The following is a 17,154-nucleotide window of genomic DNA, read 5'->3' on the forward strand; positions in this document are numbered from 1 at the left end:
TGGGGTGTGGTCAGTTCATTTTTTTCTTTTAAATTAAAAGCATCCCAAATGCCCATCAGTATAAAATGGATCTGTAAAGTGTGCTACTTTCAATCAACACCATGGAATAGCGATTTTCAACCTTTTTCCTCTCATGGCATATATAAACTAATTACTAAAATCTTGTGGCACACTGAAAACTACCTATTTTTTGTCAACCTGAAAAAAAAACAGGTATAATTTTGATTCATTTGAGCCAGATGGCTATTGTTTTGTCATTTTTTTATTTGACAATCTGAGGGAAAAGAGGTCAGTGCCCCTGACTGGACAGGTACCGCGTGTTTTTAAATTCTCGTGGCACACCAGATGAAAACCGCTCCCTGAACAACGGAAAAGAACGAGCTCAACACGACATGGTTGGATCCACAGTCAGATCCCCAATGTGCACTCTGTATGAATCACACCGGACTGCCGGCTGCAGTTAGGAACAGGCTCTGTTTCTAAAAGATTCTAGCATCAGTCTCATTGCCTGCTTTCTGCCACTACTCTGGCATTCATTCTTGGTGACACCAATTTTCCAACTCCTCAGTTACCCTATAATATACCCACCAGCTGCACTAAAAAAAAAAAAAAAAAAAAAAGAAAGAAAGAAAAGAAACAATCATACAGTTCGCTCTTAAGTTTGTGACCATGGACCTTAATGGGGATGTCAGTACCCCTCAGCAATCCCAGTATATCCCGACTTCTCTTATCAACTCACCGTTGCCTAGAACAGACTTCACACACTCCTTTTACTCAATTTTCAATATCTTCTCTCCTCTCTTTACTTAACAGCTGATAATCTAGGTTCTGAGGCCACTGATGAAGTGGAAGTAATCAGAAGGAAACTTCCACATTTCTACTTGCTTGCCTCTACTATAACCTCAATAATCAGTTCTCAGTCTTCATTTTCCCTGATTATCAGCAGCACTGACCTCGCCAGTCACTCCTTTCTCCGGAATATTTTCTTCCCCTGACTTTCAGGACAGCAACTGCACTGTTCTGGTTTCCCTCCTACCACACTGGCTCTTCTTTGCAGGCTCCTTCACTGTTTCCACCTCCCTCAATCTCTTAATGTTAGAGTGCCTGGGACACAATCCTTCGTTCTGTCTCTCTCTACTCACAACCACGGTCCTATCCAGTGCGACCATGGCTTTATATAATACCTTCAGATATTTGATTATGACTCCTAAATTGAAGTGTCTAGCTCAAACTGCTCTCCAAACTTGCATACCCAACCACTAATTGGTTAACACCCCTTAGCAAGCCCAACATTCCCGATTTTCTTCCCCAAAGCAAACTCACTGTAATCCAGACTTCCCCCTGCCAATGACATGCTTTAACTTACTTGGCCCAAAACCTCAGGCTATCCTGACAACTAACCTCCTCTCTTTCCATTTCAAATGTCAAAAAATCATGTTGATTTTACTTTCATAATAGATTCAACCATTTTCTATCACCTTCACTGCTACTTTTTTGGTCCAAGTATCACCCGGATGGTCCAACAGCTTCCTACCTGGACTTCCTGGTTCTACCTCTCTTGCTTATGTCTCTTTTCTTTTCTTTTCTTTTCTTTCTTTCTTTTCTTTTATTTTTTGTACAGAGATGGGGGGAAGGGAGGGAGAGAATCATCAATGTGAGAGAGAAACATCAATTGGTTGCCTCATACGCACCCTGACTGGGGACCAAACCTGCAACCTGGGCATGTGCCCAACCAGGAAACCAACTGGTGACCTTTCACTTTGTGGGATGACCCCCCCCCCAACCAAAAGAGTCACATTGGTCAGGGCCCATGTCTATTTTTGACAGAACAGTCATAGTGACCCTTTTAAAAAGTAACGTTACTCTGCTCAAAACCCTCCACTGGCTCCCATTTTATTCAAAATGGAAACCAGAGTTGACACAATGACTTACAAGGCCCTTGCCACCCCTCCCCTCCCCGTGCCCCGCTGATCCTCGGATCTCGTCACCCAACTCCGCTTCACCGTTCCCGTCACACTGGCCTGGAACATAATCGCCACCTTGGTCAGAGGCTGTGCACTAACTTTCTCCCTGTATGAAAACACTCTTCAACTAGACAGCCATGCAAGTCCCTCCCTCACTTTCTCCAAGGCTAAGTTCAACTGTCACTTCCCCGTGTAGTCACCAACACCCTAGAACCACCATCCCCACTGCCTGGCTCCACTGTTTTCTTTTTGCACACCTACCACCTTCTAACATACTATGTAACTTAGTCACTTACTATGTGTCTTATTTATCTCTCTCTGATAGAACTTGTCCTCTGTTATGGCAAAAGTCTTTGTTTTGTTCACTGGCACATTCCCAGAGCAGTGCTGGCAAATATCAGCACCTAATAAATATCTTGTGAATGAAAGACACTGTAGCCATGGATTTCCTTCCCGTGACCATGGATGAATTGTCAGTGCATCTATATGTGGACAACTTGTACACGGAGTCCCAGCCTCTTTTACCTCAGTGACTCTGTTCCCTCTTTGTTCCCCCTCTTGCATCATTTTCCCCCCAGTTATGGCATTACATATAGCATGTAAATATTTTCAGAAACACTCCACTGACCCAACATATTTCAACTGCTACTGTCCCATTTCTCTACTCTCTTTACATTAAAGCCAGGGAATTATCTACATTTACTTACTCTCATTCCAAGATTCTCATTTTCTTCCTCAGAGTAAACTCCGAAAGCCTAACCAGAGCCTGCGCCTGTCCTCTCCTCCCCTCACTCTCTCCTCACTCACTCAGCTCCGGTCACACTGGCCTGCTGGCTGGGCCTCCTACTGATTTCCACAACAGGAATAATTCCAAATGCCACGCGTCAATTCTTTCTGTAGTCAAAATTCTTCAACACAATAAACAAAGCTCACCAAAGCGGCTCCTTTCCTAAGAACGCCACTTGGATGGCCCGTTTTCTTACCTTCACAGGAGAGCGTGTCATCATCTCCCCAGATCCCCGGGGGAATATCCGTGCTTGAGCGATCATTTCCAACACACTCGTTTTTCCTGCGCTCTGATCTCCAACCACGACGACCTCACCACACAACAAGTCACATTTACTCATGTTATTCAATACCTGAGTACACTTAAATAAATTTGCGATGCTGCTGAGATGTTTTTAGTCATTTAAAATATCTACAGTTAAATGACAGTATCATCCATGAAAAAAATGATAGCTGATACATGTATGCACATTGAAAATATAAATAGGAAAACATGAATTGGATCCATTTATAGCCCAAATTTTTATTATAAACCTGTATTAATTTAAACCACTGTTTCTAAAACCAAATCATTCATGTTCTACAATTCTTTCCCATAGTTAGTTTACTCTTTTACAAAGACATTTTCAATTCTATGAGTGTAAATTTCACTCATGTGCCGAATTTAATTCACTGCTCAGTTACTCTAATATGAGGGATATTATGAATATATAATGCCAAATATCTAATAGCCTTCCTTTATTACATATAAATGTTAATAAGTTCAATGTATCAAAATACTCAAACAACATTCAATATTTAAGACATCATGTAGAATACATTTATATTATATAGGTAAAAATGTATGTCTCTGATTAAGTCTATGTGTGTATATATGCATGTGTATGTAATTGTGTGTATGTATATGAGAAGGGGACCCAAATAAAACTGAAATTGTCTTCCAGAGGATGGGTCCCTTATAGTACAGGCTTCCCCTGCTAGGTGAGTGCTCTAGGAACCCATCTGTATCAGTGTGCCAGCTGGTGTTGTTGTGAGAGGCTGAATTCAGCATTAGTGAAATTTTTTTGAAGACTCTTTCATTGCATTTGCCCATTTCATGATGGGTGATTTATGAGCACACCTGCCCCACACTGAGCAGAGTATTCAGCAGTTTTTGACCAAAAATGGCATGGACCCCATGCCTGCCCTCCCTATTCACCTAATCTTTCCCTGAGTGACTTTTTTTCCTGGATGAAAAAAGTCCTCAAAGGTAAACGTTTTGCTGACGTTGAAGAGGTGAAACAAAACAGCACTAAAAGGCATCAAAGTCAACAAGTTCAAAAACTGTTTTGAGTAGAAAAGAAAAACAATCTTAATAGGTGTATTGCCTCAAATGGAGAGTAACTTTGACGGTGACTGAAGTTTAAACATGTAAGAATAAATATACAATTTTTTATGAATAAATTCTGGGTGTTTTGGGGAATCCCCACTTGTATGCATATACATACACACAACGTTTTTAAAACCTGAAGTGTTTTTTGCCAATAGGCATAATAATTCACTATGTATTAATTTTTCACTTACCCTTGGCAGATGATCTTGTGTATTATAACTGGCATCATAATCAGATAGAACATCGAGAACTTCAGAATACATGTCAATCAAAGATTTCTATAAAGTTAAAAACATTAATATTAAACAATGAAAAACATTTAAAAAATACCATGGATGTGTCAAGAGAAAAAAGTTGATAAATTCAAAATGGTTTTGCATAATCATTGTAGTTTTTTCTAAGTATGTAAATATATTCATAGTAAAATAGTATAGAATAAAATTCCATTTCTTCTTATCCAATTTATTTTATTTAGAGATTCACTGATTATTAAAGTACATTGATTCAGGATATCCTAACCTCCTAATTAAATAGTGAAAGAGGGAAGTTACTATTTAATATTGAAAAGTTAATATTAAATGCCCAACAAAGGCACACCATTAACACCATAAAAGCCAAACAAGAGGTCAGGTGACTAACTGAGAGGAAATCATGTTCTCTGGAATGTAGTGTATGTGTCAGATACAGAGACAGAGATAAATGAGGGGGGGGGTGGCACAGGGAAGAAAAGCTGGAAAGAGCACTGAAGTAGAGAAAGAACCACTGAAAGGGCTCTTAAATCAGTGAGCACCGACAAGCGTGCTTGACAGCTGGGCAGACTAAACTGTGCGGGCACCAGGGCTGGGCATTCTGCACTGTTTCTCCCTGTACAGAGGAATGGGATCGGACATGGCACCTGGAAAATGACAAGGTTCAAATAAGTATTTGATTTCATCTCTTAACACCTAGAAATAATAAATGGGAAGCAACTACTATCCCTCCATTGAAAAACAAACAAAAAATTCTTTAAATTTTCATTGCCACTTAATTTTATGACAGAAAATGCTGTTTCTGAGATAAGCTCTCAAAATATATTAACACTTGGACATAACTTTTCTCAACTACTATGCGTAATCTATAAATGAAGACATGCTATTTATTTGTTTTATGCAGTCATGATTTAAAGTCAGAAGTACTAATATGTGTTGGTTAAACTACAATCACATTTCTTTGGACCAATGCTACCAAATTTATGTGCCATGATTTATGCAGTTTTGCTACATACAAATCCAGTTTATAAATATGGAAGTTAAAAGAATTACTTCAATTAAATTTAGCACATACAGCTTGGTTTAGTGAGCAATAACAAAATTTAACTTACTGATATTGGTAATTACCAATATGTTGGTAACAGTACCAGCGTACGATTTTGCAAAAATTCTTTAAATGCCTAAGGAACTTTCCAGAAGAAAATACTAACTTTCTTAAAACCGAGGAAAGTAGCCTAATCATTCACTCTGGAAGAACTGGTTAGGCAATGATGGTAAGTCATATATAAATGTCCGTCCACTCAGAATTCTGATTTTATAGCTAAAGAAATGAAATGGGCCTAAAGGCAAAACTAGGCATTTCAGAAAATAAACTGATTCACAAGAAATGACTGTCAAAAGTATGTAGATTTAATGGGCACAGTTTAAAACAAACGTCAAAAACTACAATTTGTAAACTGTCCTAATGCAGGAAGAGAACCTCCCTCCCTAGCCCTGAGGGAGACCAGGCGAGAAGGAAAAGGGGGACAGAATGCTGTGTGAGCCTCACACACCAGTATTCTTGAAGCGCAGTGTCAAGTGGCAAAGTTTTGAGAACGACAACAAATGAACATGAACTTAAAATACCTTCAGCTTTCTATGATGGATGCCTTTGTCATCTTTCTGCAACACTAATTTTCTCAATTCTTTGTTCTCCTTTTCTAACCGTTCCAAGATTCTCTGGTACTTTAACTGAAACAAAATAATACCATAACTAAATAGGAAAAAGATGCGTTAATAAATAACAATTACTAAGTCTAAATTAAAAGCTTCCAAAATCGTGAAGTCATATCTCCTATTTAAAATAAATTATTTCACTTACCAAGCTCCTATTAAAGTATTGAGTGAATAAAATAAATTATGAAAATTATCTTATACAAACTGAAACTCATTATAATTTTCTATTATAATTGGACATTTTACATGGAAAATTCTACTTATAATGAAGAAATCAAATTATTTAAAAATGCTAAAAATGGAAGCATTTGAAGAAGACTGTCCTTAGTTTCATGAAGCAGTATTTCCTGTTACACCAAAATTTTAAGTCTTCATCATAGGGACAGTTGACAAAAACTCAAATCCTTCCCATCCCCCAAATGACTCTGTGTTTGCACTGAGTGATATAACAGAGTAACAGCCCACAGTACCTGAGCATGCACTGTGTGCCAGGCCCGTTAGCGGCTGTGTCACCTGCACTGACTTCCTGAAGCCTTCGTGTGAGGCAAAGGCTCAGAGCTCTCAACAGAGGTCTGAGTCAAGGGCTCAAACTCTTCCAAGTTTCGGTAAACTTCTGTGGCCAGAGATTACACATTAATTTTTAACATGCTGATATAAAAACAGAATTTAAGAAGAATTAATATGTTTAAGCAGGTTGTTTTGTTGAAGTATGTGCTTGGCTACACACTTTTCTTCAATAAATGTGATCCTTTGATAATTGTTTTTTTTCAGTTTGTACATTATCATTTCTTCTCTAAACATTAACAAGGTTTGGAAAACTATTAAGAATTATTCCATCCCACAACCAGCATAATGTTTATGTTCAACTTAAAATATCATGCCTTTTATAATGGAATATATTTCTTAGAATTATTTTTTAGGTTGTAATCTTCTGAGGACATAGTAGATAACAGGATATCATGATTCTATCCTCAGAGAATGTCCAATTTAAGCCAAATTAAAGAAAAACAAATATTGTAGTTTATAGTATGAAACAAACAGAGCTATAGATTAGATACTATACACCTTTTTTTTTAACAGAACTTAATCATTTATATATAGTAATAGTATATAATAATAGTGGTATATATGGTCTATCCAGAAAAAGCCCAACCACTGTTACTTTAATGAAAATGTTTGTGTGACATCAATATAACCTGGCAGCCAAGGAGAGTGGACTGGAATGCACATACATGAACAATGATGACTTCACTGTACTAGTCAGTGGGGGTGGTAGACACTGTTGAATGAGCATGTGTACTGTGTGGCCAAGCTTGGATGTTCCTCCCCTGAAACTATTCAGATGATTTGGAAGGTCCCAGCTACAGGCAACTGGTGATTGGCAGTTTCATCATCACAACACACCCACTCATGCATCACACCTTGTACAGAGGGTTTTTTGTGTGTGTGAAACATCAAATTACCCAGGGACTCAGCAACCCTACAACCCAGATTTGGTGGTGCCTTGTGACTTCTCACTTTTCTCAAAAGTAAAATCACCTTTGAAAGGGAAGGGATTTCAGACTGTCAATAAGATTCCAGAAAATACAATGGGGCAGCTGATGGTGATTGGCAGAACTGAGTGAGGTCCCAAGGTGCCTACTTTGGAGGAGACTGAGGCGTCACTGTCCTATATGTACAATGTTTCTTGTATCTTCTTCAGTAAATGTCTCTTTTTTCATAGTACACAGCTGGGTACTTTCTGGACAGACCTTGTATATAACAAAATTCTGGCAGCGTTTAAGAATCAGATCTTTGCTGTCTAGTATGAGAGCCACTAGTCACATGCCGCTATTAAGCACATAAAATGTGGCCAGTTTAAGTTGTGATGTGCTGTTAAATGTAAAAAACATACCAGATTTCTACGATTCAGTAAGTAAATAAATAAAGCACCTAATATTTTTTATTCTAATTACATGTTTACATGATACTATTTGGGATTTACTGTGTTAAATAAAACACATTATTATTAAAATCAATTCTACGCATTCCTATTCACATAGGAATGTGAAAATTTTAAATTATGCATGTGGCTTGCATTGTATTTCTATTGGATATCACTGGTATAGATAACCCCAGGTTTAATTATACTATAAATTCTCCATACAGTGTTTCCATCAATGATCACTGGCTATCAACTATCACTGAACACAAGTCCAAGGGATAATATCAATGAATGTTATAAGGGTGATAGGCAGGATATCCTCTGGCTCATTTCTTTGTAAATATGAAATTAATAATGGATCTATGAAATTTCTGGGGATGAAACCATTCTTTGGTACAGGTGCCACTCTGTAGCTAGTGTACAGAGATGTGCTACTGGGCTGTCCTCTGAAGTTCTAGACCAGTAACTCTCAAATGGAAGAATGTATCAAAATCACTTGAGGGCTTTTTAAAACAAAGATCGCTGGATTCCATTCTCAGAGATTCTGATTGTGTCTGGAATGGGGCCAATAATCTGCATTTCTAACAAGTACTACTTGTTAGATGCTACTGCTCCAGAGACCACACTGTGACCAATGATTCTTAGCCTCTGGCTGCAGGTTGAAACTGCTTGGCTAGGAAGGCTTAAAAATACATACACGATTATGCCCAGAGCACAGGCAATTCTAACATGTGAGAATCAATTCACAAATATTAAGGAAACCTGCGACTCAAAATATACTAGTTAATTTCATCTAGATTACCAGATGCTGTATTTTTCCCCTACAATGAGAGACCCCAAATAATAAGTCTTTTTAACTTAAAAATATCTTAAATATTGTAAATTATTTTTATCTATGTAGAATAACTACAATGAAGTGGGTGATGAGGCAATTTTGTACTAGAATGTTACCTATTCTGTATGTTGCACAGAACAACAGATCTTGAAAAAAAATAATAATTTTATAATCAATTATCATAATAGCTTTTCAAAGTGGTGCCAGAAATACCCTTAGAAAACTTATCTGATTGGTTTTGGGCTTTAGAGAAGCAAAGGAAAAAGTTCCTGAGAGCTCACTAGAACAATGGTAAATGCAACTGTGACTTGATTTAATTAGCAGCTGTTACCTAAATTAATTAGCCTATAAATGTAAAAATGCAAGCATAGGTTTACATAAAGACAAGCCACTTTCACTTTTCCATAGTTTTTCTTAAAAATTAGAAGCACAAAATTCATTCAAAAGTAAGTTTTCACACATAAATGACTCAACCACATTTATAAGGTCCTTCTTTGTTCCTTATTTCTCAATTAGCTTTTGCATTTTTTGCATACATTGAGAATAACGTTCTATCATTAAACCAATCCAAATTCTGCATTGTTAAAAAATAGATTTCCACATCAACTTGTAAAAACGTCCCTAGTTCTTTTCACTCATCAGAATTACCTGGGTATGCAGAAGTTCTTCTTGAAGTTGGTCAATTTTCTCTTTGTCTGACACCTAAATATTTAAAATAAATTAACTTTAAGTAGAATTAGTTTGATATAGAGTGTACAAAAGTTAAAATTTTGAAAAAGTATTTTTAAGAGTAAAAGCTGACTTTGCATGTGTATTTAATCAAAGCAAATTTTAAATCAAATATTTAAGAAAGTAAAAAACAACTGGATTCATCAATAAAAATAGCTCATCAAAATTTGACACTAAGTAAAAACCTTAAAAAGCAACATTTTCCTGTTGCCATTCTCATCTTTTCTTACAAAGGGCTTGCTAGTTCTTCAGAGCCTGTTTTGTGCCCAGGTGCAGGCACTTTGGATGCATGGAGAAATAAAGCACCAACAGCTCCACAGAAATGTGTAGCTATCGGGAAGTCAGATACATGTTATCATTTACAGGTATGGAAGAAGTCCATTGATCGTAGTGTACAGTTTAAGGAATATTGCCTATTTCCATTCTGTAGGCAGGGAACTATTTAATAAATGCAAAGAACTTGCATTTTCAGAGCTCCACATGGAGCCTGATGATTGTTTTTAAGTCCAGTTCTACTGCACGGTCTGCTAACACATAGCAAATGCATCAGTTGCAACAAAGTCAAGTAAAGCAACTAAAATTAATTTGTACATAAAACCAAAGCAGGCCAAAATCCACAGGTATTGTGGAAACTAGTTCAAATTGTTGTTATTAATACTAGTAGTTCCAAGATGAAATATCCAAAAATGACAAAGAACTTTATTGTATAATAGGCTTTAAAATAGTCACAATACAATTCTAAATAAAACACAACGATCAATTTTAATCGAAATGATGTCACTTATGACAAATGCACATAACTGCACTTTGACTCCTTGGTGAGGTGCAGAAGACGTCATCCCTGGTCTTTCAAAATAATTGTCTACTTTCTAACAATCAAAATTTGTAAACATGAATTTATTTCATAGGACATAAAAACCATGTTAAAATTCATGTAAATCCTTGTCATTCATTGGCAATTTAAGCAATCAAGACATCATTGTAGTAAATGTATATAAAAATTTTAAAATAATTTTCTAATTTAAGAAGGCATTAATAATTCTCATCCATGCAATGTAGCTGTTTTGAGATTTTAATTCCTATTTCCAAATACTTTCTCAAAAATTTCCCCAAACACTTCTTTTAAGTAAAAATTACAAAGCTTGCTGGCAATATTAGGTACATATTACCTTGGAAAGTAAAAAGCCTGTGCCAAAAAATCTGCAAATATGATTCAGTAATTACAAAAAAGATAATATAAAATAAACTTGACTGTTTCCTTGACAGGAAACTTGACTTCTCATTCCTGATTAGCAAGCAGAGACTTGGGGATAGAAGTTTTTTTCCTTTTACTGTGTGTTTACATAGATTGGACAGGAATTATTATTAATAGCTTCTTAAAATGTAACCGAGAAAGTTGGAGAGGAGCCCACACAAACCAAAGAACAAAATATTAAAGGCCAATGAAGAAGTAAATAATTCCCCATTCTGAGCATATGGCATGCCATCACTCTGTGACAATGAGGTAATACAATTTCTGTTATGCAGATTCAATTCCCAATTCATTTTAAAGGGTACTTTGATTTACTTTGTTCCATTAAATATTCACCCAACAGTAGCTAAATTAGTATGAAATGTACAAACAGCATTAGCACAAACTGTTTTAGCCTGAATGAGAATATTTAATGATTTCATGCAATATATCCTAAATTACAATAGAAAGTTCATCATTATTCTACACAGTGGGGCAATAATTAAGAAACTCATACAATTACACAAAAAAGTCACTAGACTGCTTACTATAAGCCAAGGGCTTAGAAGGTTAACCAAGTAATTTGGTAAAATAAGATGGGTATACAAAAAGTTAAAATGATGTAAGGTTATTAGACTATTACAAGCACAATCTTACGCTAATGGTATTTAGTATCATGGCTGTTAAGATTTTTATATAAAAATCTTATATAAAATTTTATATAAAAACTCCTATTTTAGTGTTCAGATTTATCATTTGCCCTTCTGGCATGAGTGTTAAGAATAACTCATGCACAGTTTTACCTTCTATCCACTTAGCTTAATGGAGCATCAAAATTAATGTTACATTACAAGTGATAATGGAGTCAAGAATTACACCTAGTATTTTCTAGGAAACAAGGTAAAAACCTTAAGGTTTACAAAATAAGTATTAAAGATTCATTATAAGATATTTTTATATATTTTCTTAAGAGACTAGCACATGCTGTTTTTAATCTGTGACTTATTTAAGTCTTAACTAATAATCTGGGTATATTTTATCGTGATGCACTTTCCTGATAAAATTCAATCATTTACGACAAGAGTAAGTTCCTGTCCTATTGTTTAATACACTCAGTTTGCATTACCAAATTAATTTTACACTCACCCTGACAGAAATGGGTATCAATGGTCTCAAAACCAGGGCTTTTCTACAATTCCAGGGCTGTGAAACTTATGGAGAAAGAGCGGAACTCTCCACAGAAAACCAAGCTAAAGCTGGAACACAGAAACCTTTGCTAGCTCCTCATAATCAAGCCTGATTTTAAGATTTTAAGTATCTCTTCCTGCTACACCATTCTGGTCATTCTGAAATACCAAATTCCACACGTAAAAGACTCATACACACTTCTATGCACATGTGCATATTCACAGGAGGCAAAAGCAGCAACGGCAGTTTTAATCACTGTCACTGCATGAGCTCCTTTGTTCACAAGATTCAGCGAAAATTTATTAGCTGTTACTATTAGTAAGATATAAAAAATGAAGACCTAGTTATATTTTCAAGAAGGTAAGGGAGAAAAACATGATTAAAAAGCAACAAAAAGCTGTGGCTTTATACCCCAAGGAAACAAATGCCTGGAATGATAAAAATCTTATGAATTAGGATTTTGATCTTATGGGAGTGAAATACATCTGTGAGGTAACTGCTGGGGGAAAAGCAGGGCAGACACAGAAAGAAAACTATCTCTCAGGGCAGTACGGGGAATGATGTCACTATAGCAGAGCATAAATGTTTTTAAAGTCTCACTCACTTTCACACAAGGTAACCTCCCAGTGGGAACGGGATCAGTTTGGTGCTCCACTGTGTGCCTTCATAAAGCAGATGGAGGTACCGTCCTGTCAGTTACCACTGTACAAACAAGGACAGCGAGGCATATGAGAGTTATGTGGATTATCCAATAATATTAGAGAGAGGACATCTCTATGCCTGAGAAAAGACAAGTAGGCCTCAAGTGAGCATTAACCTTTGGCAATGCAGAAAATAAACACAATTCATTACTAACATCCCTTAAATCATCAGATTCATAAAATCTTAAACCATATCTTAAAATCTTAAAATGGCCGATCTATGGGACTCAGTTCAAATTATTTTACCATTCTGAATACTTAAGAACTAAATCTGTATTTCTATTTCTAAATAACATAACAGAACATAATAGCCACTTCCCCTTCTTTCTGTAACAAAGCTAGTAAGGATGGCTCAGCCTAAGCATTCAATTTGTTAGACTATTTAAATGGTACTCTCAACATCATACAGAACAGAGAATGCTAAAGGACCACTTAAAATAAGTCTTTCCTTGGTAACACACATGCTTTAACTGAACCAAGTAAGAAAGTAATTTATTTTCTGTATCTACCTATGTTATTCATTCACTGAAAGTAAAGTAGTATACAGCAGTTGATTCCACAGCCATGGAATTGAGAAACCCAGGAAGTGACACTGCAAAAACAAAGCAAACTGTGGTAAGTGCTCTCAAGTACTGACCACCCCCACGTGAGCTAAGGTGAGCCAGCCAAGTGCTGCACTGAATCATTGTCTGCAATGTTGGTGGGTTCCAATCTCAGAGCCTGTAGGAGGCCAAATATATGTTTGGCTGAATGTTTTTTTCCTGAGTAAGGTTTGTATATAACTTTAAAACTTTTCTGGCATAGTAAGTGATAATTAGTTGACTTCTTCAAAGTGTAACTTTAACATCATTATACTCATTTCATTTTGACTCGGACGTCCCTTTACAACATTGACCTTGGGGGGAGTCTACGCTGTGGGGTCATCTAACAGCCAAAAAGCACATTTTTAAGGACTTCTTGACTGTACTTAAAACCAAATATTTGTATAGAGTATGATGACTTTTATTAGAACCTGTTCTTTAGCAACCAGAATTAGATCAGATTTCTGATGGTTTTTCAGTGATCCAAGGTAAAATTTGTGCTGCCTTTACTCATGAATGTGGACAAAACTTAATGCAATGAGTTTATCAGTCTGTATAAGAATATGACCAAAAGTCAAATCAAAATAGCATTCTTCTATAAAAAAATTGTTCTCTGCTGATCCATTTTAGTTACAACAAATAGATTTCATTCTTTAAATGTAACATGGTCACCATAGTAATCCTTTTCATTATAGAAATAAAAACTTAGAAAACAAGTAAACAGACAAGGTGGCTATGAACTTAGGATGACTAAATAACTGGACCAAGTAAATCACAATTCATAATTCTTCCCTAAATACAGAGCCATGGACCCTCTCAGTTAACCTAATTCTTGGAGAATATACATTTTGGGTATGTGTACCCACTCCAGGGAAGTTACCTATTTGTATTATGTATCTTTCATATTTTTACTTTGTCAAAAATAACTTCTTGTAATTGGAGTCTCTGAATGGATTAAGGCGACATGATCTTGGTAGAAATGGCTGATTAATGTGAACACATCAGTAGCCCCCTTAAACCATCCATCACCTTGCGCTTCTGTTGGGCATAGCTCGTGCTATACTGGCCAGCAGCTCTGCGGGCTTCTTCTTCGTGTTCTTGAATTTGCTGTTGTAAGAGAATGAGCTCACCAAGCAGACCCTGCCATGAGTTTACAATGAGGAGAAGAGGAAAATTGGGGAGGAGAACAATGTTAAACCAAAGAGCACAAGAAAGGAACAGATGTAAGTTAGGGAGGAATGGACAGCATACAACAAAAAATGGAAATACTTATGTACCTTTAGAGCCACTCTATAATTGGACTCTGTAACCACATTTCCATTTTTTCCCCTCAGTAAAATGAGATGTCTCAGAAATGTAAAACAGCATAGTTTAAAAAGTGAAAAGGACAATGCAATAAGTGGCTGTTTGCTTAATAAAATGAACCAGATATATATTATCAACCTACAATACAACCTAGACTAACTGGAATCTTTAGGAAGATAGCGCTGTAATTAAGTAAACTTCCTAGTGACAGGAAACAAGTATGCCAACCCTTATTTCTGAAGGGCCAATATAAACTAGTGTATGATCCAGACTTGATACACATAGGGGAAAAAAAAGAAGCAGTTCTTGAACAGCGTTGACCTTATAGGCCTCAATCTTTTAATTCTCAACCACAATGTCACAGGACTGAATGGAGAATACGTAGTGGTTTACTTACTTATAGAATTACTGTTTTTCAGTACAGCTTTTCTCTTGATATCTGATGTCTTCAATTAAAAGGTATAGTCCTTTAAAACTATTAATTTGAGATTCTGAGCATCAAGTTAATCAAGGTTTTACATTAATTCATATATTCTATATGCCTATACACGTAAGCTTACTCGACTAAAATTTAGAGCTTTTTTCTTTTTACAAATTACAAAATAATGTGTTAGGCAGTTTTGACTTTACACAGTACCAAATAAGTAGTTTGACTAAGGTTTCACTTTTTATGAGCTGTTTGACATTAAGTAAAAATAGCCTCTGACAACATAGAATATATTAATTACTAAAGCAAAAGCACCATAACACTACACAATTAATAATTACTGTGAAAATGAAAAATGAAAAATATACCAATTTGGACCTATGTACAAAATAATCACCACTTCAATGTTTAAAATTTATTCCATTTAATAATCATGAAATGTCAGCCTGGTGCAGTTTTTATCAAAATGTATTCACATGTGCCATAATACTAAAGTACATGTCATTTTCTGTACAGTATTTTTATTCATTGTGCTATTAGACAAGTGATGCCGAGAAATGTAGGAGAAAAGACAACTAAGAATTGACAATGTCACAAGCCTAATATTTTCTCAATTAGAAACCCTAAAAAGATTAAGTTCTAAGGAATTAGGTCACTAATTTGCACAAGAATAGTGATCTGGGAGAACAATGGGCTTCATATTTACCAGATTATAAAAATAAAAAGTTAAACTAATATTAATTAAAATAATTCAATAATTTAAATTAGGAGTTTCAGATAGCTTCAGAGCTTTTTATAACAACTATCAGAAATATTTTATTTTGTACAATGCAATTAGAAAGTCTCTTAAGATAAAAGACATTCAAACTTTAATCAGTAGTTTTACCCAGGGGCTTTATAACTCAGTTTAGTTCATATAACCCCAAAACTTACAGAAATAAAAAAGTTTTTCAGAAAAGAAGTAAATATAAACAAAAAAGCATTTTAAACTAAGGAAAAGTATTAGCATATAATTTGGGAGATTTTTATTTTGTTTGATTCTTAGTTTTCATACGTAAAGCTATAATCACTGCCCATAGTAATGACACCGGCTGACTTACTATAAATCAAAGGATGAAACTACTTGGTATTTCTGCATGACAAGTAAGAGAACATCAAAGTGGTAACATGACTGAAATTTCAACACCTGTTTTCAAACTGAACAACATAAAATATATTTATAAAATGTTATCTATAAAGATGTATATTTTAAGTAAGTACTTTTATGGTCATTGAAAGTCTATCAAAGAAAGACAATGACAACTCACTACCCTCATCATTCCCATGATTTTTTGTGTCATGTTTTTCATTTTTTGTATCATTGATGTTCATCAAGCAGAAAGGCCCAACTTATTTTTATTCATTAAGTCACTTATCATGCTTACTTCTAATCATCCAAGTGTTTAGATTTTCAAAATGATTCCCTTTTAAAGAAAGAATTCCCATGTTGGCTCACACAGCAGTCCACTAACATCCCAATCATATTCTCATTTACACAATGCCAGAGCAGTGAAAACAGTCCATGTTTCCTAACTGTGCTGATCTATCAGTACGCCGTTCTTTTTTATGATAGCTTAAAAATCCCTCTCTAATTTATTGCTTTATATATATGTATATATATATACATATATGCACAAACAAATCATATGGTAAACACTCTAATATCTATTAGATTATAAAAAAACACCCCTTTTCTAGTGATACTTCACTTTCCTTCCAAGTCTGTTACTGAAGGAAGCACTGTTATGTGAATATAGCTGAAATTTACTGTTACCTCCTGAAAAAAGTAGGAAGAAAACAAGAATTAGACACAGAAAAATAGGAAAAGCTATTTACACTATGCTACATGACTAAAGGATGTTACCCTTATCCAATTTTAGGCACTAAGTCTCACCTTAACTATGAAGCAGTAGGCTGTGCATCTTCTAAGTTAAGGCATGTGGTGGAATAAGCAAGGGGAAGAAATATGTGTATACACTGTGAAGATACACTCCTCAAATGGACAAAACACATTTTTTCCAATAAATATTTTCCCAAACTCAGACATTTTTCTCTCAAGAAATGGTACATATTCTTTAAAGGTATATATGCATATCAAATATAATTGT

At 35.5% G+C, this 17,154-nt stretch overlaps 1 protein-coding gene across 4 annotated transcripts in view; it reads right to left on the minus strand.

Annotated features, from left to right (window-relative positions):
- OPA1 (OPA1 mitochondrial dynamin like GTPase) overlaps positions 1 to 17,154 on the minus strand; it is a 95,015-nt gene that overhangs the window by 54,027 nt on the left and 23,834 nt on the right. For 2 of the 4 annotated variants that reach the window (XM_053667206.1, XM_053667207.1), the window contains 5 exons: positions 14,305 to 14,415; positions 9,494 to 9,547; positions 5,997 to 6,101; positions 4,314 to 4,400; positions 2,948 to 3,061 (listed from right to left, as the gene is read on the minus strand). In XM_053667206.1, the coding sequence (XP_053523181.1) occupies positions 2,948 to 3,061; positions 4,314 to 4,400; positions 5,997 to 6,101; positions 9,494 to 9,547; positions 14,305 to 14,415 (471 nt within the window). The remainder of the gene's footprint in view (positions 1 to 2,947; positions 3,062 to 4,313; positions 4,401 to 5,996; positions 6,102 to 9,493; positions 9,548 to 14,304; positions 14,416 to 17,154) is intronic. The other 2 variants (XM_053667209.1, XM_053667208.1) reach the window with 1 other exon arrangement.

Source organism: Artibeus jamaicensis, unplaced genomic scaffold, assembly GCF_021234435.1.
Source record: "Artibeus jamaicensis isolate MK-2021 breed Jamaican fruit bat unplaced genomic scaffold, CSHL_Jam_final contig_466, whole genome shotgun sequence".
NCBI classification, from domain to species: domain Eukaryota; kingdom Metazoa; phylum Chordata; class Mammalia; order Chiroptera; family Phyllostomidae; genus Artibeus; species Artibeus jamaicensis.